Genomic DNA, 25,651 nt, shown 5'->3' with positions numbered 1-25,651 from the left:
ATAAAGATTTTTTAGTTTTATTTTCATTTGCAAAAGCATTTTTTCTAACATGCCCTAGAATTCAAGTTGAAAGATGTAAAGTGGCACACACCTCATTGTCAGCCAACAGATCCTCTATTTTGATAGGAGCATCGACTGGCAAACTAACTAAAGAAGTACTTGATATTTCTTTTAATATTGAACCAATCTGCACATCACTTATAACAGTAACCTAAAAAGAGAAAATCATGTTAATACTACACACTTATCTTTAAAGCATAATGTATTCTATTTTAGAGAGCTCTAACAGATAAAAAATGTTTTACAGAAAAATAAATGCAAGAATGCTACAGAGCAGAAAATCCTTTAAGAAAGTGAATGATAACAAGAGTTATGGTAACTTAAGGGTTATTTACAATGGCTAGACTCGCAAAGAATCCTGACTGGTTTAACTGCAGTTTTAGGCAGACAGGCAGTAACAAAAAGTCAGACCCCAGATCAATTCCTGTTGTGCAAGATACACTGCTTCTAGATTAAATAAAACAGAGTAATATAACAAGCTACATCAATATAATTGGATTCTTGCTTATGATCTTACTGACCACAAGTCTAGCAGCAAGGCAAGGGGAGGGTCTACCGTAAATTGCTTGATGGGTTAAACTTCAGTCTTCCTCCTTCTTTTAGTCAGCACAGTTTTTTGCTTGGTATTTGATTCTAAATTGCAGCATTATTAGTATACATTCAACTACACTGAATTGGTTTTGCCATGGCAGAATCCAAGTAAAAGTGACTTCTGTCCATCTTTAAATCTTTTATCTGAAGCATCTGTAATATTCCATCTTGTTTATCAGAACATACCTCATGCCTCCATTTCACATCACTTTTTTCCTAACTGACAATAATACCCTTCCAAAGCAATCAAGAGTCTAACCAAGGTGAAACTTTTTTAATTGATATGGGAGGGAGAAGTAAAAAAGGCCTACAACCTAAATATTTAAGGAAAATAGTGATTTACATAAAAACATGGCTACTTTAGATATACTCAGACTTACAAAGCTGTTAATTTCTGACACAGATAACCTTTTTTGAGCTTTGGGTTTCAGTGGCAAACAAAGCAATGATCATAATTATGATATTCTGCCATACGTAAAAAGAACTAGATACCCTGACCAGTGACTAACAACCTCCTACCACAGGAGGTACAATTTACAGTATTCATAGAAGAGATAATAGTCACACAGTTTACCCATCAAGCCAGAAGTGCAATCTGACTGTCAAGGTAAATTCCTGAGAAAGAAACAAGCCAATACTGTTCCTCCAGCATATTAAATCATAGAATCATAGAATGTCCAGTTGAAAGAGGACTTCAAGGATTATCTGGTCCAACCTTTCTTGGCAAAAGCACACTCTAAACAAGATGGCTCAGCACCCTGTCCATCTGAGTCTTAAAATTGTCTGACACTGGGGAATCCACCACTTCCAGTGGGAGATTATTTCAGTGGCTATGGTTCTCATTGCAAAAAAATGTTCCTCGTGTGTCAAATTGGAATGTCTCCATGAGCAACTTATACCCATTAGCCCCCTTCTTTTCCACATAAATCATTGTAGAAAGGGGGTCCCCATCTTCTCTGCAGCCAGTCTTCAAATATTACACCATGATGATAAGGTCTCCCCTTAGTCTTCTTTACTCAAGGCAGAAAAAAACATTTCTTTCAACATTTCCTCATTTGTCAGGCTTCCCAGTCCTTTGATCATCGTTGTGGCCCTTCCCTGAACCCTCTCCAAATCTCTTCTGTATAGCAGGTACCAAAACTGAATACAGTTCCAGATTTGGCCTCACCAGCACCACGTAGAGGAGGATGGTGATTTGTTATCAGTGCTGGTTAATGCAACCCAGCATCCGGCTGGCTTTCTTTGCTGGAGCAGCATACTGCTCATTCACACTGAACTTGTTATCCACAAGGATTCCCAGGTCCTTTTTCACAGAGCTGTTCCCCAGTCAGGTAATCTCAGGCTATGCTTCATTCCTGGATTATGTCTGCCCAAGTGCAAGACTTTACATTGTGCTTGTTGAACTTTGTCAAGTTCTTGTTAGTCCACTCCCCATGCCTATTCAGGTCTTCCTGCAGGGTGGCTCTACACTTTCCCATTTAGCTTGGTAACACTGACAAACTTCGTCAGGGTACACTTGATCCCATCATCCAGACTACTTATGTACATATTAAATATGAAATAAAATTAATTCAGAAATTATGTGACAAATACCAAGAGAGTAAAAGAGCACAGAGCAGCATGTACAGAACAGTGAGAAAGAAACATATTCTCCTTCATTATTTTATGGGCTGCACAAAGGGGACAGAGTTTCACAACATGCCTGCTATGAATAGAGTTTGTGTTCCAAAGCTCCCCACTCAACAGTTTTACATGAAAGTATCTTTTTATGCAGCTGCACTCATGGACAAGTACTCAAAGACAGGCAATGACTCTGAAAATCAGAGTGAAAGCCCCAGAATCTGAAGACAAGAAGTGGAAATAGATTCTATTTTAAGGACAGAAGCAACAATCAAACATATGATGGCAATAATAGGAGAGAATCATTGAGTATATCCCTACTCCAAAAAAGGAACCTATTTTAAAAAGCAACAAGATTTCTATGTATGGAACAAAAATAAGTACAGATTATGCTTGAATATATAAAATAGTGTCCTAGAAATAATTTCTGTAGGCTTTTAGTTTTATTTATATAGTAAGCATTTACCCTTCTCAAAAGCTGTCTGAATACATGCAGAACTTTATCAGCTTCTTGAAAGAAAGTTTCCAGTGTGACAGATGACCAAGTCAACAAGGTAAGTCCTTGCCTAAACACACCTTCCATCTAAGCATAAAGATATAATTTAATAGATTAAAAAAGAGAGAAAAAAATTAAAACAAGTGCTATTATGAGAATCACTAACATTACTTTGAAACAGAATGGTGCGCAAGGGAGGTTACAAGTTTCCAACAAAAAAGGTCAAAGAAATATATGCAATTATGCAAGAAAGGAAGGGGAGGGTAGGGCATAATACAACCTCAGGACTTTTGTTTCTCAGACTTCTGTCCAACTTTGTAGTTATACAAACTTGCACAAACTCTACAACCTTTTGGTGTGACCACTTACAAGCGAAACAGGGAGAGTTACTTAGAAGAGTCACATACAAACACTTGTGTCTGGCAAAACAAAATGGGTTGTGGGATAGACATTCTGTATCTCCAATAAAACTGTACCTTTAGTGTAGCATAAAACATCATAGTGTAGCATTCTAACACCACTGAATTTACAAGGTTTGTAACTCTCTCTGAGCAAACTCTCACGTCAAAGCCAGAGATTTGTGGAGATAAATAGACCTCAAATACCACATTTTTTTGTTCTACTGGTCTTCTATCTCATAGGCACTAAGATTATTTGATAGTAAAACACATTATCTGAGAACTGTATGAAGTATGCAAAGAACAAATTTTTAGTCTTAAAGGTCTCAGTAAAATCCATTAAGCTCAAAACATGCAGATCTATCTTAATATATCAGAATTATGAATTATTAAGTTATTTTCACTTCTTATTAGGTACACTGAAGTGCATGCAGCAATACTAACCTTTTCCATTTTTGGTGTCAACAGATTTACAAACATATTTGGTGTTGCTTTACGTAAATCTTCATAAGATTGGATGAGACCCTGTTGATTATTAGAAAGGGTAATATCAAGCAGAATATTTCAAGCATTTTCTTACTCAAGAAGACAATCAGTCATACAATCAAATCATCTGAAAAATATATTGAATGCTGCACAATTCTGTATTTGAGAACAATTGTAGAATTTTACACAGACATTACATATCTATGATCATTTCTGGGATGCAATGAATTTGTATATGATACAGAAGGAGGAATGAAAGCCACCTTTGTGCAACACTTTTCTGAGGCACAAAGCCAGAAAAAGAATGATCTTTCTCTAGAATTAAAGACAGCTTGAGCTTTAGCAACCATAACTTCAAACACCCTCTTAAAATTGAGTATCATGTGCTTTAGATGCTTAAGTCAGGTGGGAACTCAGTTTTAAAGTGTCCTCTTGTCTTATGCCATATGCACAAACAGAGAAGAGTCTTGTATGAGGCACCTCATACCCAAGATACAGGCTCCTTGAAATAGCATCGTAGAAGAGACTACAGTAGGTATTACAAATGTAACTTCTCTTGAAGGTAACCTGCAAAATTCTTCACATTTCTGTGGCTCATCATATATTCCAAACCAGACTCAAAACTTACAAAAGCATGCATTTTACTGATTTTCAAACTGCAAAAACTTTTTCTATAGCTTAAATTATTTCCTGACCAAAGTATACTTAGTGTGTCATTTGGTATGAAGTATATATTTTTATATTTAAGTATCAACCAGACCACACAGGGCCTAGCGGGGTGAGGAGGGGTTTAAAATGAGATTTTTTTTATGGCCACCTGTGCATTCTGTAAATTTACTTTAAATTACCTCTTACCCAGCTTTAACCTTTAGCTATAGAAACTAAGTCCCTGTTTAAACACATTTCCTTTTTAAATTTTTTAAACAGCAATCATGATACTTTTCAAGTTTACCTCTAACTGCAACCTGTTTGACTTCAATTTATTTTCTATTATTGCTATCTTGACTGCTTGCTCTGGTACTTCCAGACCCAACTTTATCATACATTTCGTCTCTCGCACAATCTCTAGAATTTGGGGATCAAAATTAACCAGGAACTTCTCAGTTGTAGGATGACGCACCAATATGGTGGACTGTAAGGCTGCAAAGACATTCTATTATCAGTTTCTCAGACAAACAATTGTTTAAGTTCTATAAATTATGATGAAATCCAGATTTCTAAAGTTCCAATATAGTGATTAAGTATGCAGGGTTACTTGTGAAATAGCTTCCTGTTATTTTCAGTTAAGTAAAATACACAACTGACTTCCATCATATTAACTTTCTGCCTTTCTCTTCATAAACTAAATAAGCCTCAGTTCCAGTCTTATTTGTGTCATAATTTTTCTCAGCCCAAGTTAAAAAGTTATGAAACTAATTCTCTAAGGACCAGGAAACACAGTGCTTGAATCTCAAACATTTCTAGGCATTAAATAATATTTGTCCTTAGAGGACTGGGGCAATACAACCTTATGAATTATTACACAAAAAACAAACAAACAAACAAAAAAGCCAACAACAACAACAGAAAACCCACCCAGAAATAATTATTAAATAGTACACATAGAGAATTTAAATACCAAAGTTATCTGTGTCTGAAATTTGTGTCCCTAATGTTTACAGTCATCTGTTGAACAGCATACCAAATCTGCAATCCTCTGCATCAAAACCAAGTACCAAGGTCAGTAAGGCAGTGAGATTGTATTACTGAGCCTGCTAACTGGATCATGACTAAATTGCACGTTTTAAGGGTAAATGAAGCTTAAAAAATATGTGATTTGATTTATGTTAACTTAGCATTCAACAACAATTTAAAGAGGCAAGTAGATATTTAATTACTTACGATACTGTAATTGTGACATTTCCTTCATCCATGCACTATGATAAACTACCTCAAACTCCACCAATACATATGCAAGTTTGTTGTATGATTGAACAACTGCTTTACCTTCTGGACTTGTCAAGATATCTGAATGCTTCTATTAAAACAAAGTATATTCAAATTAAAACCATATCCAAAACCTCCCATACCATTTGGGTTTTTCTCAATTTAACTATTGTCTATACATAGTTTAGGTTAATACTAGGAATTATACTGACAGAGTTCTTAAAAACTGTATTAAATATTTATGATTCAAATTTACAGGGCAATAAAGTCAGTAAGAACTTGTAAGGAATAAATACTAAATATTTAACATCCATAAGAGCAATTACTTTAACGCATTGTCATAAATACCTGCAATTCACAGTGAAATGGACACTCATTTCTACTCAAAATTGAATAACTGAAAATTTACTGTAAAAGTTTCCTTTTTTAATGCCTGTTCTCCTTGGAAGAGATTTAAATGATCATTATTCACATCTGAGGGAAACAGGAAAGTGAAAACCCCTCTCACACAGACGTTAACTTGGCATGAGACCCTAGATGCTTCATAGGAGAATCACTGAAACATTTCAAGAATTCTTCTAGGTTATTTTCAACTGAAATAGTCTAGTCTGTTCTATTCCAACACTACATCTTGGATCTACAACAAGGGTTATTGCAGAGGAGTATAAACATACAAAGAAAAAATGTCGCTTATCCTATAACAAGTGACGTACTCATAACCAGAAACTTCATGATCACTCTACTGAAGTAGCACAGTTCACTGTTACACAAAACACCTAATTTTTCAGCACATCAACTTACATGGAAATAGGTGATTGGTTCATTTACCCTTCTGAATAGCTGTCTCACCCACAATATCTTCCCTGCAATTGGTGGCATGTTTCGAGCAAGAGGAGGGTCATCTTTCTGGGTTTGGTAAAGCTGCAGTAAGAACAATAGCATTAAACATATGTATTAAAAAAAAAAAAAATATCAATTGAAATGCTAAACTGTTTTCTCGGGTACCACCATTTCTTCCTCCTCCCAAACAGATTAAATGTGTGTGGAGTCACACAACAGTTCATGGAGAGGAACATTTATTTCTTCCCTGACTCGGTACATTTCCAAGAGGCACACATATCCGTGCTGGTATTTCTCCTGTCTCCATTATCTCATGCTGTTTCTCAGCTGTGCTTACTTATGACAGTCCTGAAAACACCAAAAGACACTGTGAACCCCAGGGCTGAGCAGCCAGTATTCAGCATCGTCTGATGTCTGACTTGGAAGCCATCTGCTGTGATAGCAAGCTGTCTAAGGAAGTGGTGTCAGGAGAACCCTGTGGGGCTTTTTCTCCTTTGCTTGGGAGCTGGCCCCAGGAGAGGCCCAAGCTAGATTGTTAACTGAGAGCTTTTTCCCTAACAGAAACATCTACACTGTTCTTCAGATGCACATATCTGACTATTAGATAATATTTCAGGACTTAATTACTCTTATGGGTCCCTTCTACGATATGTGCTTTTCTACTAACTTCTAATCAAAATGCACATCGATACTCCTGGATATACAGCCCATGCTTTTATCTGTGCTAAGACAAGAAAAAATGTCCCCTGCTCAGTGAATGGCTGCATTACAATAAAAACAAAACAAAAAAAAAAAAAGGGCCTAAAATTATACTGTACAAAATTTGCATTGATGAACTATTCAATCAGTTTAGAACCAGCATTGTAGTAGGAGCAACTTACTATTAGAAATAACTTGCTTCATAAAGATAAAAGGTAATCTAGTAATATCTAATAAATAGTTAGAACCAGTCAGTAGAATCAAGACATATTCTTTGACAGAAGAAAGGAGTATTTTAGGCATGTGAGCTCAGGCTGTGGAAACACAGACTCTGTGGTGGCACAACTCTTCACTAACTAGAATGTCTTCTTAGCCCTACCTTGTCTCTGGCACAGTCCCAACCAAAGAAATCCAAGTAGCTTAATGGTGACCTGGCTGAAACCCTCTCAATAATGTACCTATTTTATTTTAGCTTGGGAAAATACAGCTAAGGATGGGCACGTGATTTTTTTTAAGCAAGCAATGCTGCTGAAAATCTGTTCAGCTAGTTAAGCCAGTAATTAGGGGATCAGAAATTGTTATATACACTGTGTAGGTAGAGAAAGGATACTGAAAAGTGTGGTTCAGAGCAGCTTTGCTAGGCTACAGTTTTAAGTCACTGTTTGGAGGAAAAGTTTTCTAATAAGTGCAAAGTTTATAGATATTGACTCCTTGTGCAAACATCTCAAAAAATATATGTTTCAACAGTCTGGTTTTCCAGATTTCCTTTATACTCATTGAAGAAAAAATATAATTTGAAGGGAATTATTTAAATCTCCAGGACACTACATAAAATTAATCAGATTAACTCACTCTAGTGAGTCCTTTATTTCTTTCTTCAGTAGAAAGAGTTTGGGCATCTAGTTCTGATGCAGAGGTATATTTTACAGACAAAATAAAAGTTTACAGTCAAGTGATATGAGCAGTTGCCAGAACTTGATTCTTATTTATACTTAAGTCAGGGCACAGCACAAAATGACTACAACGAACATAATGCACATAAATAATGAACATAAATGCAATTCATCTATATTTTATATGCATTTTATGTTGCCACAGCATTTGATAATAACTACTTATAAATACAAATTAACTGTGGAAGCCTCGTTTAATAAAAAAATCCAAAAGGTACATGCAAGCAATGTACACAGCCAGGTAAGAACAGGCTTCTTTAAATTTAATTGATGGAGGAATAACAGAAAATATTTTGGCTTATAAAGTAAAATTGTGATGATAAATTTGTCTTCAAGTGTGGTTGTGCCTACTGTGTTGCCCACCCAGTAAGGCCTGTTTTCTGTAACAGGAAAACAGAAGTAGGAAAAATTGAGAATGGGGCTAAACTAGTGAAATAGAATAAATAAAAAATTATTCCTATTAAAAGGTTTGCTTCTATTTTAACACGATGTTTACAACTTATCAAAAGGAAATTAAATACCTTTTTGGTAGCTTCAAGTTCTGCTACATAATGTTGAAGAATACAACCAATTGTATGTGCTGTTTCTTCTTGAAGGCATGGCATATTCAGATTTTGAAACCTGTATTAAAAATTAGTGCCCAAAATGACATTTCTAAAATAATAACAGTTTTAATTTATTTGGGAGTATATTTACATTGCATAAAGTGAAATAAGCAAAAAATCTAGGAAATTCTTTTGAATCTGGAAAACTTTTTTGCTTTGAGGATGTTTAAAATTTCTGCCTTGATGGGTATTTGGTTGTTGTTCCTTAGTAGGTTTTAAGCTTTTAATCTTTTATTTTAGTATCCTCTTGTGTATAAATATATTCCAATGAAATTACAAAACAGAATATATTGATTACCATAAGAAAGATAAAATATATATTTTATCATGATTATGTGGTTCAGAATATCAGTAAAGAAAAATTCTCAATTAGACCCTTTGTTCTAAAATTTGCTGTTTCAATTATTCTAATCAGCAATTTCAAGTTATTTAAAAATATTTTAAAATATAGTTGCCAATACCTTTGAAGTAATTGAAGTGAATTCTGTGAAGACACAATTTTCTGAAAACAGGTACGCATAAAAGTCTGTAGCTGTGTCTAAAGGATACATAATTCAGCAAGGTTTTTCAGGTCAGATAATAGTATCTTGACAATATTTTCTTAACATAGTAGCATTTGAAATTGTCACCACTTAAAGCACAAAATACCAGCCTTCATCAGGCCATGCCTAATATAATTAATAAATAGCTAGTTTCAGTCAAATAATCTCTAAAATGTCATATAATTCTATGAAATGAATTAGTTGCAACTTAGTTCTGCCCAAAATCTGACCACATTTCTTCAGGCTAATAAACGATTTGCACATAGTTCATTCTCTCAGGTCTCAATCTTTGTCATTTTGGTGGCAGAGTGAAAATCATCCATGAGCACTGTTTGATGTATTTTACACCTTCCTTTGAAAGAAGGAGAAGGGATGAAAAAAAGCCTCCTTCCAGACAAACACAAAGCCCATGCTGTTTAGAAGAACAATGTAGCCTGTTCACAATCCAAAGTCTCGTTGATGATCAGTTCGATAGATTCTTTCCCAAGTAAGTTATAATAATTTGTAATATTACTTACCTCTAAACGTTCAACTTCTGACATAAATTTCACAAAATCCACATCAAATTCTGTTACTTGTGGATCAAGGTTGTCATATGGTTTCTTTTGAAAAATGTGGTAGATATTTTTGAATTTCACTGCCATAAGATCTATACCTTCAACTGCACACCGAGTCAGTGCATTAAAATTCTCTTCTATGGCTATCATCTGCATTATCTGAAATAAAGATGTTATATTCATGCTCATAATTAATTTTTTGTTGTTTCCTCTGTAAATTAAAACCTGAGCAAAATAAAATAATCAACAGCCATTCCTCTAGCTACTGCATTCACATATGTGTTGTTTCTGAGTCAAGTAGCTTCAATACTTGAAGTATGTTTAATTCAGTTTTTAACATCAGTTCTCAGCACAACACAAAATAAAATAATCTTTGTTTTTCTTAATGATAAAGAAGGGCTTTTTTATGTTTTACTGCTAGATCCAATAGGACAATATGGAAATGGAGTTAAAACATGGCATGTACATACTGATGACGAAAACCTATCTCAAAGGATAAAAAACCACAACCCTACAGATTAGTATGTATATTGGGTGATGAAGTACATCAAAGACTCACAGAATCCCTACCTTGAGAAGAATATCATCCTTTGTCTGACCTTATTCTGTACCAAGAAGCACCTACTACCTTTTCCACTCAAGAATGTTAGTTTAAAATCCCTTCACTACATTACAAGGCTAAATGTTAAGATGACATGAAGCAGCAGAATCATCCGAAGATTTGTGTTTGGCAGTAAACATGAGTTTTTAATGTCATTCAAAAAAAGCAAAAGTGTGCCATTTCTAACATAATTTAACTTCTCAAAATAATGATCTAAGCCTAGATCAATCAGATTATTTCTCTCCACACTGAAAGAGACAAATTGACACGTTAAAAAGACAATTGTGAGGTAAGAGCATCAAGCATTAGGATGACTTATGCTGTGGAAGTGCCTAAATTCTCCCAACAGAGAGTTACAGACTCCTTTAAAGGATGATTAAGAGAATGTATGTTGGCAAGCATACACTTCCTTTGTTCTTTGTAAACTGTTCTTTGGAGAGAGGCTTCTTTACCAATAATAACAGCACCCAATATACTCACTTTCTCTAATCTCTTACAAAAAGCTTCAGATTTTCCAAAAATGTACACTTCTGATACTTCCAAAGCCTTCTCTCCTAGACTTGCCAAAGTCTCTTGCTTAGAGTCACGGAAGCATTTCTGATATTCTTTCAAGAGACATATGCATTCCTAAAAAGTGAAGGAATAAATACCATATTCATTATGCTATGCTTATGAGTGGGTGTCTAGAGTAATCAAACCTATTGACATTCCAAAGCCATTAGTTTTCACTTAATCTGGTTACAGGCAACAACTTAAACAAAGTGCTTTTCTTTCAGTATCTGAACAAAGTGTTTGCAACATATGAACAAACACTCAGTAGTACAGCACAGTGAACCAGAGGGTGGTGGTGAACAGTCTTGCATCCAGTTAGCAGCCAGTCATTACTGGTGTTCCCAGGGATCAGTGTTGGGCCCAGTCTTATTTAATATCTTCACTGATGATGTGAATAAGGGGATTGAGTCCACCATCTGCCAATTTGCAGATGTGGGTGTCAGCGTTGATCTGCTGGAACACAGGAGAGCTATGCAGAGGGACATGGACAGGCTGGATAAATGGGCTGAATCTAACAATTTGATGTCTAACAAGACCAAGTGCTGTGTCCTGCACTTTGGCCACAACAAACCCCTGCAGCACTACAGGCTGGGGATACAGTGGCTGGACAGAGGCCAGGCAGAAAGGGACCTGGGGGTACTTGTTGATGGCAGACTGAACACAAGCCAGCAGTGTGCTCACATGGCCAAGAAAGCTAGTGGCATCGTGGCCTCTATCAGGACTAGGGAAGTGATTCTTCCCCTGTATTCTATGCCTTTTGGGGAAGATAGGAACTCAGTAACTGAGGTCTCGAAAAGGAGAAGATGGAAATGAAGTTAACATTGGTAATCAGTAATCCCACAGCTGCATATATTTTGCCACAGCATATTGCATTCACTTAGTTTGTTCTTAATAGGTCATCATCAGATGAAGAAGAGGAAGAATATCTTAACACTGACCTTTCATGGTATACCAAGGAAATCCTGTATGGAAAGGAACTACTCTAACAAAGTCAGGGCCTATTCAAATACTAGATTTTCCATGGTAGAGGAAGATGGTATCATATGAGAGCTATATCCCTAGCCCCTCTTCCTCAAGATGGAAAAGTGTGGAATTCCTTGGTTGCACATGAGGCAAAGATGCCAATTCCAAGGTCAGTGACAGACCACACTGATAATGATGAAGCTATTGTAATTTCAACAATGCCATTGGCTAAGAATTGGGAAAGCATTCAAAGCATCATGAAATAAAAAAGCCAAGAGCTGTGAAACACTTGATATGTATGGACTCCCTCATGGTATCAATAGGAAATCAATAGGTTTGACATGTAAATAATAAAATACCAAAATACAAACATTGATTTTTCCAATGACTATTGGTGTCTCCTGATCCCAGACTCGATTCAAGCCAGCATCTGTAATGTATGCTTTACATGTTGTGACCATTTGGTTTGTAACCTAGGGCAGACAAATGAAAAAAGTTTAACAGTAATTATAAGCTTAACAGAAAACTTGCCTGTTTCACAAAATCTAATAAAATTCTCATATACACATGTTAATACTATCAGATTTGGAATAAATTTCACTTGTGGAAATAATAGTGCCTAAAAGATACACCAAATATATACAACAAACATCCTATAAAAACTCTGAGAACACTCACAGAAGTATACGTAAGTCCCAGGACATATTTTTAAGTCCTGTAAGTTCAGCAATACATAAACACAGAATGTCATCAATCAAAATTCAAGAACAAAAGGATTTTCTTGAATTCCAACTATTCTTCACTTACACTGTTGTCTTTACATTTGCAGCACTTATTTAAAGACTGAGATTAAAGAATTTTGTATCCTAGCAGTATGGTTTCACCTTGATATCCTGTGGCTACTAAAAAGGAAAAAACATTCTTCTACTTCTAAACCACAACAATTCAAAGTCAGTAATAACAGAAAGAGATGAGTATGTGCAGATATAGAAGACATACCACTGAGAAGACTACAGGTAGACACTTTTTTTGTCTATTAAATAATATGAACAATTCAAAACAATTCTCCTGATGATGCCGTTTGGGTTTTGCCTTTTTTCTTTAATATGTTCTCTGTATTCTTCACAGATATATTTATAACTCTGTCAGCTATTGTATTAGTAGCTGGTTTTTCCATGACTTTTCCATGGCCTTTCCCTAAGCAGAAAGTCAAAACAAATTCCAGAGCTCTAACCCCCAGGTGTACAAGGCCCCTGTGCTATCTTGGTTCTTCCTAATTACCAAGGCTGAGAACAACTATTGAAGAAACATTCTCATGGTCAAAGCACAGCTAGTGCTGAGAAGGGGTCTCCAAAGAAGGAGCTTGACTCGGGGGGAAATTGCATCACCACTTGTCCTCCTAATTGGTGCTTTTTATCAATTATGCTAATTTCCTAAAACCTATAAATGTGTACTCATCCTTGTAGGGGTGAGAATTTGTGGACATCTTTCCACAACTGCCTCTGAAGGCCTTCATTAAAGATCCTCTTGTATGTTACCTCCTTACTAAAATTATCTCCAGTTTCATTTCCAGGCTGGGAAAAAGGCAACACTGACATGAGAGTACTGTAAAGCAGGTCTGAAGTACCTCAAACTAAAAAAAAGACTGGAAACTGCCATACCAAAGGCAGCCCCAAACTTTAAGAAAATTATTGAGGAAGTTGGATATAGGACCTCCAGTGTCACTTCTAATGATCATTAACTGTAAAGAGTAAATAGGGACCTTAAATCACTGGATTAAAATACAGATTTTTCCTTGCTATTCTATGCATAGCTTCACGTAACAAGTTTGTTATTATTAGCCTCTGTAGTGAAACAGTCACTGCCTTAGAACATTAAATAACAGACAGTAGTAAGAGTCATTACACAAACCTACAAAGAGCCATTATATGACAGGTGATATATACATAACATGATATATAGAAAAGAGCCACAGCTATGAATAGATACAGATTCAAAAAGGTACATACTTCTTAGTATCCTAGTTCAACTTGAAATGTGACAAAATTTTATGCTGAACCCCATGGTGTAAGGAAACAAAAAATATGTGTCTGTGTAATGAGGGTCTACTTTGAATTTCTCCTGAATGCTTACTGCAATGGTTTAGTTATGAAGGATTTCTTTGCCATAAAACCACTATACAAACCATCTTTGCATGCAGTGAATACCTGGATTCTGCAAAATACATTGGTATAAACACATAGCCAGTCTTCATTTTCTCTTTAAGGAAGGAAAGTTTACGATCTGAAATTCAATTAACTTTCAAGTAGGAATTGCTTCAGAAAACAGGAACCTTTTATCTTTCACACTTTTTGGAGGAACAGCCTAGTCAGATTGGTGGCCACCTGTCATCAGGTCTTCAAGGCTGAGAATAAAAGAGTCTTTGTGGATTCTGCGATTTAGCAAACAACTGATCAGGTTAATTCAGATCAGAAGATGAATCAAGAATATTAAAAAATTAACAGTGATGAACCAAGAATAAACAACATTTTTTCAGAAGTAAAGTCTATAATCCAAGTTTAAGCCTATCATGATCAACAGAGTTCTCTTCCTTTCCCATGCAGAACTCCAATATTTACAAACGTTTTTAAACAAATGTTCTACTGGTTTAAACAAAATTAATTTTTCTTCTGAAATGTCACACAATTTTGATAATTATTATTTTGTTTAATATAATTACCTTCATAAGCAATGATGTAATTTTCTCAGAAGTATTGTAGTATTTTGAAACACGGTGAATCATTTGTACCGTCTTCATCAACTTCGGTATTCCCTGTGTCATTAATACCTCAAAGCAGAGTTTCAAGAAAAAAATTACTTCCTATTCTTAGCAACTATATTTCCATTCCATTAACAGCTTCTAAACTATATATTTCTCAAAATCACATGAATCAGTCTTTAAAATCTTACCAAAAGTTTTCTTATGAAAAAAGACTAACCATGCTCAAAAACATTTCCAGCATCAACTAACAAGAACAATAAATGGCTACGTTTGATCATTGGCTAAAAAATCAGATTAAAGGTATTACATGATAAAATGACTGTAATACCCAATTTTGATGAATGAAACTGAACACTGATTCAAAATGTAAAAGTTGCAATTTTGGTGCAATAGGAAGTATTTTTCTGACAGCAACTGTCTGTGATAGTTGTTTTTGCTTTCCTTCAGGTAAGGCTGCTAATGTAGTTTCATTGAGACAACAATCTTTACATAAAGTGTTTCATTCAGACACTTCAGAAAACTCACTAAATAATTATCACAATGTTAGTTTCATTAACAAATGCCTTGAAGCATCATATCAAACATCTAAATCTTTCACATATTTTGTGAAATCAATGTTCACATTGTTAAAATCATACTGTGGCATTACAAGTACTCATAGCTCTAACACTTCCAAAGTATTTTGTTGGGAGGGAGGGGGGGGGGCAGGGAAAAAACCAAAAACAACAGAAAAGGTAAAACATTTTAATTCATTAACATTATCAGGGACTTGTCAAAGTTGCAATTCAGAACACCAAGAAAGTAATTTTAGCTGTCACCCCTCAATGGAGAAGCCAGTCTCCTGTAATTAACTTTGAGTTGTAAACTCAAACACATACTGTGAATAGACATGGAAGGCATTAGCATTTAGCAAGAGTGTGAAATAAATGCTATATAGTATACAAGCAAACATCTGCGCCTATATTGTTCATCACCAAAACCATCCCTGAAATGGAATCACGTGATTCTGAGTCTATAGGCTTTCTTTTTCAATTCCTGACCAAAACAAACAAACAAACAAAAAACAAAAAAAAAAAAAAAAAAACAAAAAAACAAACAAAAAAAACCATGAATACTGCATTGTGTAGAAAATTCTCTGATTCAAAGCCTTGAGTTAAATGTTCAGTCCAAATTTGCATATATTAACCTTCTTCAGCACAAAAGGCACTGTGTGGTACTGCATACACTAAATGCTGTATTTTATGCACATACAAAATATCATCATAAATCCACATGTATGCCATTCCTCATTCACTAATATATAAAAGAGCTGTCCATACCAGATACAAAATTCAGCTCTACACTGAATGAAGTTCTGCTTAAACCATGATATCTTTAGCTTGGAAATCATTGCTTTTAAGCTGAATATCAAGGAAAATCCTACCTAAATTAACTTGATCTCAGGAACACGATTAAACAGAATATCACATATATCCAAATTGTTCCAGACTAAACAACTCTAATTATCCTGTATTAGTAAAATTATGAACTCTTCAGAGGATTTGCACCCATTAATGTCTTTCTTTGTTTATGATACAAATAAATTTATCTTCATAACACCTATGAAGTAGTTCATCACTATGGCCTGGTACCTGGCACCCTCTAGTGACGCCTTGAAGAGCTGAAGATAAACAGCTTGGTGACACTGCTTATCGTAACTTGCCTCTCATACTATTCCATGCAATATGAGCTCTATGTCAAATATTATCAAAGTCCTTTTGCCTGCCCTCAGTTACAACTTTGTAGTAGGATCCTAAGCTGCCAGAGATTCAAAAGAAATGCAGCACTTTCTGAGAGAGGGCTGGAGATGTATAGGACCAAAATATGAAGGACTCAAAAACAAAGGAAAATGAGTACTAAATTTCTAGGGTATTTACTCCTTTCATCCTATTCTGAAACAATCTTTAGGAAGATACACCTGTTACAAAATTCATAGTTATTATAACAAATAACTAATATCTTGAACTAGCACTGAATGGTGCACCTGGGAAACCAATTGTCTAAATCCTCACTAGCAGGTACTTCTGCAAATAGAAGCAGGTAATACTGTATTCTATATTTAAAAAAAATATTTTCCCATTTAGGACCTCATAAGGTTTCATTATTTTGTATATAACTGACATTTTGGTACTTTGGTTACAGTTATGTGATCATTGACACATATGGAATTTTCAGGGGAAGACATATTTGGAGATTTTTGTATTATAAGATATGTAGCTGGTTTCATTGCTTTTAAAATGATACCATCAGATTAATATTATTATTAATTATTTACTAAATACGTATTTCAAAATACTATATTTTATTAAATATATAATAAAACAATGCTTCAACATTTAGCTTGACAAGATTTTAGAAAAAATCAGGAAAATTAGAAATGTAAATTAGAAAAAATTACATTTTAGTAAATATAAGGAAGAGAAAAATTATTTAGCCCTGGAATATCTATGTAAATACCTAAACTATGCATAAAGAATGGGGAAAAGCATACTTACAACATCAGTGGTATACAGCGGCTGACAAACTTTTTCAAGTGTGCTTAGGTATTTCACATTATCCTTTGATTCATTTGCTGCATCTGTGATTTTGCCATCTAACTCTTGCCATGTCTAGTGGGAAAAGAGTACCATGGAAAACTTCATACATAGTGAACTATTTCTTTAACTTGAACTCACTTGCCAGAAGTAAACTTTAGTAAATTAATTTTTAAGAGGCACTGTCAAAGCAGGCAATAAAAGTTAATTTATTGTATTTATTACACACAATGTATTTGATATTAATTTTTGGCTGTATCCCTGAAATGTCTTGTTCTTTGTCTGGATACATTCAGCATACCAGCAACAGATCTAAATTTTCCTCTTTTAGTTCTCCTCGGCAAATCTCTCTTACATGAAATAAAAAACCAAACAAACTAACAATAACCCTCATAGTAAAAAAAACGCATTAAAAATTACCTTTAGTATTTTAGAGTGTGCAACTTTCAGAACATTAATAACAGCTTTACAGTTTTGTCCTTTGATTTGTTCGATAATAAAGTTTAATTTAGCAGACGTGTATTTCCAGTTCTCCAGTTCCATCAGTGGACCTGAATCCTTAGCTTCTCTCCTTAGCTGTTTGCTCTCAATCAGAACCTGCAACCCAATTGAAAAAAAAAAAAAAAAAAAAAAAATCAAATGTCTACTACAGTGAATAGACAAGTCATTATGGAGAAGAAACACTCCTGAGAAAACTAACTTAAAAAAGAACAAGCTTGCAGTTACTGACACACGAAAATATTTCACATTTAGAAAAGCTTTCTAAGTATGAATTGCACTTAATCATATTCTTAAACTGAAATTAAGGCAATTAATATATGTGTTCGAGTGCTGTGATAGCCTGGGTGAATATCAGCATATACAGATAAGTCTTTAACCAGAATCTATGGACTGAAATGCACCAAGTGTAATTTCATTTGTCCGGAACTTCAATAACTAGGCTAATGAAAATATTAGATATCAGTCAAAAATTTATCAATTTGTATGTCGATAAATGTGCAGTCAGCAATTTTTACATGTCTTTTACATTTTTAATCTTGTGAGCTAAACACACTAAATATAGTATACCATGTAAGAATATATCCCTGCCTACACAGATTCATATTTTGATGAAGGATTCTCTCTTTTTCATGGAATTCTTAGACGCTAATGTCTTGGATAACCGAGACCTTACCATGCAAAACTTGCACAGGATAAAAAATGCCCTTCTGGGTCTGATCTAAGACTGACTTTTCTAAGATCAGTATTTCCCACCACAAGTGGCAGTATAAATCTAACAGGTAATGTACAGTTAGATGTGCTCTATATACACACATGGTCCTCAGTGTTATTAGTCCTGCAACTCTCCATTCTCTTCTTACTATTTGTATATTAACTCTTTTTCTTGCTAGACTATAAATTCCTAGGCATAAGAACTATCTACTTAACTGCACTTGTGCATAGAAGCAGAGCACTTCTCTTAATTTGGGTGGAGATGCAGCTGAAGCCTTTCGCTAACTTCAGGCAAGTCTTACAATTTATAAATATTTATCCATATGCATGCTGAATTTATGTTACACAAACTTACATGTTCAATTTGTTTATACCATATCATAAGTACTTCCTCTAGCTGGTGAACTGTGTCATAATTGTCAGCAGCTGCAGTTATTTTATCAAAGGTCTGGAGTTCAGAAAAATTAATGTCATCTACTTTTTTCAACTCAACTGTTCCTTCAATGCATGCTGCAGCACCTGAGAAAGGGGCAATTACAATATAGAAACAATTAAGACTTTAAAACAGATTTCCACCAGACAAAGCAATTTAAATTTTAAAATATATAACTGCAGCCAGTGTTGTTTAAATATAATAGCAATTTCCTACACTCACATAAAGCAAAAATATCTAATTTTAAATGCAGCGATATCCCTTAAAAGTAACGTGCCACTATTTTCTTAAGAAAATAATTCACCCATGTATATATTATGCAAGTAATTTGTAATTTTATTTTTTTTCATGGCAGAATCAGAAAAGTTCCTTATCTATGTACTACCGCCTTTAAATAGAAATCCTTAAGCAGAATTCCCATAGTTTGTTTCCTAAATGCAATGCTTACCTCTTAAAAATGAAATGTACTTCTTAATTGTTTCCACAAAATTTTGCTTGTCTTTTGTATCCTCTTTGGACTGACCTAAATTACCCCAATTACTTGTTTCAAGGATAGCAGTGAGAAAAACCTTTTCTATTATATCTTTAACACCAGGTAGCAGTCCATCAGTGGCATCCAAAACACCAAAGGAAATTTCCTGCAGTACAAAAATATTAATGTTATCAAAGCAGTAATTTACACTAGAAACAGTATTATAAGTTCAATATATTTTTATAAAAACACTCCAACCTGCCAAACAAAATGTTAATTTAAGGAGAGAAGATCATTACATAAGACACCTACACTATGCCCGTAAGATAGTACTTTTAATAAAAAAGGGAAGTCAATAATTATTTAGTAATACAGTTTTTAAAAGCTGTCTGGTTATGCCACTATTACATCAGTTATTTATCTATCACACAGTTTGGAAAATTTTAAATTATAGAAAAATGTCCTCACCCACAATTGGGTACTAATTCATGAATTGCAAGCAGCAAAAAACTCTTTGAATGTCCTTATCTGAAATTATTTTAAAAGCAATTAACTGACTAAAAATATATTACTTTGAATCAAGTTAAATTTTTTCTTAATCTCCAAAACAAAACTTTATAATGTCTGACTATTTCAAATATTCCTTATCCCTTCAGCATTTGAAATTAATTGGGAAGGTATCTGATGGAAAAGTAATATTTATGACCAACACTGGGGCCCCTGATAAAGACAGACCTTGTATTTTCTAATAATGTCTTTCCTCTTTCATCTTCTTAGCTTTCAAAAGGAATGGAATACTTTAATATGAAATATAAAGCATGCAAACTAATAATGGATTTTCTGTCTGAAGAACTTGAAATAATACTAATTACAAGATACATCTATAAAACTACTAGTTATCAATCTACAGTCCTTTAAGCACTGCCCAAATACTAACACATGTAGCTATGATCAATAATGAAACCCACACTTATATAAGAATTTGTCATGTAAAGCAGAAAATCGCATGGCACATAATTTGCACAGGATAAATGTGTATTTTGTATTTTATTCATCACAACACTAAACCAGAAAGGTACAAGTAAACTTTTTATCTCCTTTATTTGCAATAAAGTCTTCTCAGTGTTTCCTTGTAGTTCAGAGATTTTGAACACAATTAAAATCCACATAGCAGCTTTAACCTCTTGAAAAATATCAAGGAGAATGAGAAATCAATATTTATTTATTTAACAGGAATCCTGTAAGACACTAAATTCACAAGTATTTGCTGAAGCAATACAGCTATTTGTTGTTTACCCAAAATGGAGAGCAAAGCAATTACCAGTAACTTCAGTTACATGACAACAGTGAAAAAAATAATGAAACAAAAGAATAGCTGTTTTTAAAGCTTTTAGTTTTTAAAACATTTGAGAGAGTACCTCATGTATAGTCTTTTCATTTATGGACGTGTCATTCTTATAGCGAACAAAATATAAGCACAGTCCTATGGTCTTGTCTGGAGTCCTCTCCAAATAAAATTGCCAAATTTTACTTCCTTTTTCAACATTTGGAATTACCCGACCACACTCTGAAAAGGAATTTCATAGATCTGACTCTTTCTTAAAATGAGGGTATTATAAAATGCTTAAAATCAATATAAGGAAATAAAACTGAACATATAAATCACTCATTTTCTTCTTTTGTCAGAGAAAAAAAACCCAGAATAATTTGTAGCTGTAATTAATCACACTATTAGAAAACTACACCTACATGTAATGTGTCTGTTGCAAACCTATTTGGGTGCATTGTAATGCACTGAAAAGGGAATTTGCTCAGGCACATAGTTCTGAAACAATTTGCTGGTGACTAAGGTACATGGTTTTCATTTATCCTACCAAAAAGATGTCAGGTCTAAGTGAGAAAGTAGAGACAATGACATGGCTTCGGGTCCTCTGTGGATATATTCCTATCCAATTTGATAGCTCAATATAAATAAGTAACAGAAAAATATTCGCAGTAATTAGTGAATCATTAAGGATTTCAGACATTACATTCTAATTCTCTACCACGCATGTGAAACCTGAAAAATTTCAAGTATTTATAATAAATACAAGATCAGAGACGGGTTTTATGAAAGCCCTTTCTAATGAATTGCAAGCAAAACGCATGCATGAAAAAGTCCACCACCAGTTTACTATTTCAGGATAACAATTTATAGTCTTTCTTCCAGGAATGGCTAAAATTGAGATTTTTTTTTCTTAAACAATTTGATTTGAAGCAAGCATTTAAAATATGAATTTGTAGCCTTCAGAGCAAATGGCTGCAAAATCCTGAACAGGCAAAAGCAGATTTTATTCTGAGAAATCCCAAACAAAATGGACAAAAGAATGTACTTTCACATGTGCCTGTATTATTATTGCTAAACATTTACCTACTCCTCGTGCATTTGCTTCTTGATAGAAAATTATCAATGATTTTCTTCCTCCCTTGGCAAAAAAGGAATCAAAGGCGTCGAACTGTTAAATCAAAGAGTGAATACGTGTCACTAAGAATATTTTAATGTGCCTTTAAGTTGCACAAAACTAATTTGACCATGCTACTGTTTAAGGTTTTGTTGGCATGCAAGGTTTATCCTCAAATATTGTGAGAAGATAGGAAGTGTCCAACTGAAGGACTCAGCCATGGCAGTGAGATCTGTTTCCTCCTCATAAAAAAAAAAAAAACAAAAGTCAGAAGTTTAGCAAGCATGTGTGGAGATGCATCACCTGCCCAGGGACAAAGAATACACTTCTAGCTGAGGTGTATTTCTTATGAGCATAGGTTTTTTCCCCAAAATAAACAAATAATAAAGCTGAATCAGAACAGTGACAGGAAAGCGAGTGACATCCAGGTGGACGGAATTTAAAGCCACTCTTGTGAGAAGACAACATTTCATGAAAATAAAAGAAGCAAAAGCAAGCCAGCCCTAGAAGTGCATTTCACTATTGTTAACAGCACTAGTGAATAACAAAGTTAAAACAGAGAAAAAAAACATTAAAAAACCCACCCCAAAAACAGTGAAAGAAAAAATTGTTAAAGTGCTGAAAGCACAGAAAGAAAGCGGGAAAAAATTCACTAATACAAGAAGCATTACAGCTTGTAAGGAAGAGGAGGACAAACAGTAACTTCAGGGCTTGTATGATTCTACACAGAAGATAAGAATTTGTGATCTGTCCCAACAGCTACTGAATCTGCAAAGAGCTGCTGCTTTCAAGTCCATGTAGTCCTCACACCCACTGTATAAATATATATGCAGGCTAACACTTTGAAGGGCAAAAACTAACCCATGGATATCAAAGACATATGTTTATGGGAATTTATTAAAAGACAATTCCTTGAGGAACAATGTTGATGCAGCCCAAACAGCATAAACCATTTATAAATAAACTAAAACTGGGAGCAGGAAAATATTCAACCACAAAAATTTTTCAGATGGTCCTGGTGATAGCCAAAAAAAAAAAACCCAAAACATCCAACCCAACCAAACCCAAACAAAAATAAACAGAAAAACCTAAACCAAAACCAAATTAAAAAAAAAAAAAAACAAAAAACTCAAGAACCCAAAATTTCTCACTTTCTCTAGTGTTGGGACTAATCAAACTTGGTGCAGAACACCAGTTTCACATGAAATCAGAATGATTTAAAACTTTGTATCTTTTAGCAAATGTACAAAATGGACAATACTTAGCACACCTCTATATTGTGTAAGCAGGAAACAAACCCCAGTGAGGCAAAGTACATTTTATGATATAAAAATATCAATAAACAAACAAAACCCAAACAAATTTGGATTAAGGCTAAATTTGGCTTGTAACCGTAGAACTGAAGTTCTAAGAATTAATTTGTTTTATCAAAGAAGATACTATCTGGCTGAGTTTTAAATGCTAAGTCAAATCTCTCTTAACAGACAAAAATAACATCAATCAGATGCAACAACAGTAAAATAACAACAATGTCAAATAATTCCTTCTCAGAGAAGTAGAGTCATATCTTCTCAAAACAGCCATATTGAGTTTTGATAATCTACAAAAGTACAGTTTAACTGTTTCCTCCTGCTTGTTTAATCACTTCAAAATATCATGAAAGACAACACTAAACACACAAAAATAATTAAAGCTTTCAGAGGTTCCACAGGTTTGAGATCTGTACACTCTAGGAACCCACTTAACCCAATCTTTTAAGCATCCAAACATAAATAAAGTACTCAAAACTGATGTTGCTTAGTGAGTCTTTCAGACATTTTCATAGTATTTGAATGGTGCATTTAAATTAATCTTCCTTCTTACTACTAACAACATGCTAATTTTCAAAATGCTCCCTTAAGTTACAGATTTTTGCAGAATCTTCAAAATGTCAGTGAGAACTTGCCTAACAAACAAAAGTAAACATAATTAGAACATAATAAAGTCAGTCTGAGATGGATTAAACTGTTTGGAACTGGTAGAAGTGAAAAGAAACCCTTCAGTCAAAGTAACAGAAGTATTGATATTTTCCTTGAGGTAAGAAAGATGAAAAAGCCACAATCAAAAAGCTGGGGGATATTTGCAATCTTCCAGGAAACTTAGTGGAAAGATTTAGTCAGGTATCCTTTTAGACTGACTGTGTGTCTTAGTAAACACATTCTCTGGCAGAAACAACCAAAATGATGGATAACACTTCCTATCAAAGGGGTAATCTTCTACATACTGAAACTAATAATTTAAATCAACAGGCATACAGAACAGACTCACCGAAGGGACATCCAATATCATTTCCTCCACAGTTGGTAAGTCTAAGCCTACCCTGGCACTGAGAACTTCAAATATGTATTTATATGAAGCATTAATTTTTGCTCTTCGATCTTCTCTTGCTTTTTCATATTGAATCTAAAATATTAAACAAGACTTTCAAGCTAATAATTCACAAATTAATCACGATGACCTGCTACCTAACTTGCAACTAATGCTGAAATCTACTATCTTGTATTTACAGCTGCAAAACACCCTAATATTTAAAAATACCTAAATTTTCAGAGGCTAACAGAAGAACAAATTAATATGTCATTGTAAGATGTGAAGTCAAATCTGAGGATATGTCAAGCAAAAACAAACATTAAGAACAGTACAGTTAGATTTTAAGATTTTTATGTGACATCAAATGGTTTCCTTGTTCATGATCAAAATTTTAATTTATTAAATTAATACAGAAAGGTTAAAACATTCATTCAAAATAAAGCATCTAGGGTGGGTAAACATTTGCAGGAACTAAACTGAGTACAGCTTTGCTTCAATGTAAATTATTCAGTTACTATCTCCTGCTTCCAACCTCTATTACTTGAAAAGTTTAAAATATTATAAACGTGAAAAAAAAAAAGACTCAATTTCTGGCAGAAGTAATTTAGTAAAATAACTGAGTCTAAACAAAAACAAAATAAATACATTTTAAAATTAAACTAATTATTAAGATAAACTGAATTTAATAATCTGAGGAAATAATCAGAAACTTATAACCTTTCTTGCTTTGTAACTTTGCACGCTTGGAACTCCACTAGAGCGGTAAAACTTAGTCAAACTTTGACTTCCAAAAGAACGAGATGAAGAGGAAAGGCTCACTAATCGTTGAACAGTTTGAGAAGATCTGGCTAAATCTTCTCCAGTGGCTGAACCTTTTTTAGTATTTTTTTGTACTCCCGCCATTCTGAAATCTGAAATATGAAAAGAGATTATGTTCATAACAATCCAGATATTTCAAGCATACCTTTTCAAGAAGGCAGGAGCATCGCAAAACTGACTTTCCAGGTCTATAAATTAATCTCATCAAGTCCTCTTCCAGTTCTAAAAATGCCAGGTATTTATATACATTTTTATGATAGGTTAAAAATGTCAAGATGAAAATTGAGACATGTTTTAAAAACAATTTTTCATATATGTGTCTTTTGTGGATTGAATGTCTCTCTATATAACAAATATGCTTAAAAATAGAAATCATTTCAGTGCATATCTGATTACTGAGAAATATAAATTATTTAAAATACTAATTACTTATTTAAATTTTAGTTTCTAAATTATACCCAAACTCAGCAACTGAGATTACAAAAAGACTTGCATACACAGAAATTGCTATTCTGCTCAGTGTACTATTACAATAAGGATCAAGATAACTATCACGAATTACTTAGTAGCTCATATGAGGCCTAAGGACAGCCTACCACTGCTGTAAATGTATACTCTCTAAGACACTATTGCCTGATTTGGGAAATAAAAAATCAAAGGTGAGGCTGACATGAAAAGAAACACCTGAAAAGCAACACCTGG

General features: G+C 34.1%; 1 protein-coding gene across 1 annotated transcript in view; it reads right to left on the bottom strand.

The window, feature by feature from the left end:
• The window catches only part of DNAH8 (dynein axonemal heavy chain 8), a 113,875-nt gene extending 88,842 nt beyond the window's left edge, over positions 1–25,033 (bottom strand). Inside the window, exons 1-20 of the mRNA XM_062490336.1 lie at positions 24,848–25,033; positions 24,089–24,223; positions 21,751–21,835; positions 20,759–20,907; positions 19,317–19,506; positions 18,791–18,954; positions 17,644–17,820; positions 17,185–17,298; positions 14,609–14,716; positions 12,261–12,362; positions 10,855–11,001; positions 9,735–9,932; positions 9,136–9,212; positions 8,591–8,690; positions 6,379–6,498; positions 5,533–5,668; positions 4,604–4,791; positions 3,610–3,690; positions 2,738–2,854; positions 92–211 (exon numbers count right to left, since the gene is read on the bottom strand). Coding sequence (XP_062346320.1) covers positions 92–211; positions 2,738–2,854; positions 3,610–3,690; positions 4,604–4,791; positions 5,533–5,668; positions 6,379–6,498; positions 8,591–8,690; positions 9,136–9,212; positions 9,735–9,932; positions 10,855–11,001; positions 12,261–12,362; positions 14,609–14,716; positions 17,185–17,298; positions 17,644–17,820; positions 18,791–18,954; positions 19,317–19,506; positions 20,759–20,907; positions 21,751–21,835; positions 24,089–24,223; positions 24,848–25,033 — 2,694 coding nt within the window. The remainder of the gene's footprint in view (positions 1–91; positions 212–2,737; positions 2,855–3,609; positions 3,691–4,603; positions 4,792–5,532; positions 5,669–6,378; positions 6,499–8,590; positions 8,691–9,135; positions 9,213–9,734; positions 9,933–10,854; positions 11,002–12,260; positions 12,363–14,608; positions 14,717–17,184; positions 17,299–17,643; positions 17,821–18,790; positions 18,955–19,316; positions 19,507–20,758; positions 20,908–21,750; positions 21,836–24,088; positions 24,224–24,847) is intronic.
• Between the last annotated feature and the right edge of the window lie 618 nt (positions 25,034–25,651).

This window comes from Cinclus cinclus, chromosome 3, assembly GCF_963662255.1.
Source record: "Cinclus cinclus chromosome 3, bCinCin1.1, whole genome shotgun sequence".
Taxonomy (NCBI): Eukaryota; Metazoa; Chordata; class Aves; order Passeriformes; family Cinclidae; genus Cinclus; species Cinclus cinclus.
Note: the sequence above shows the minus strand (reverse complement) of the source record. Positions and strands in the feature narration are given on the sequence as shown.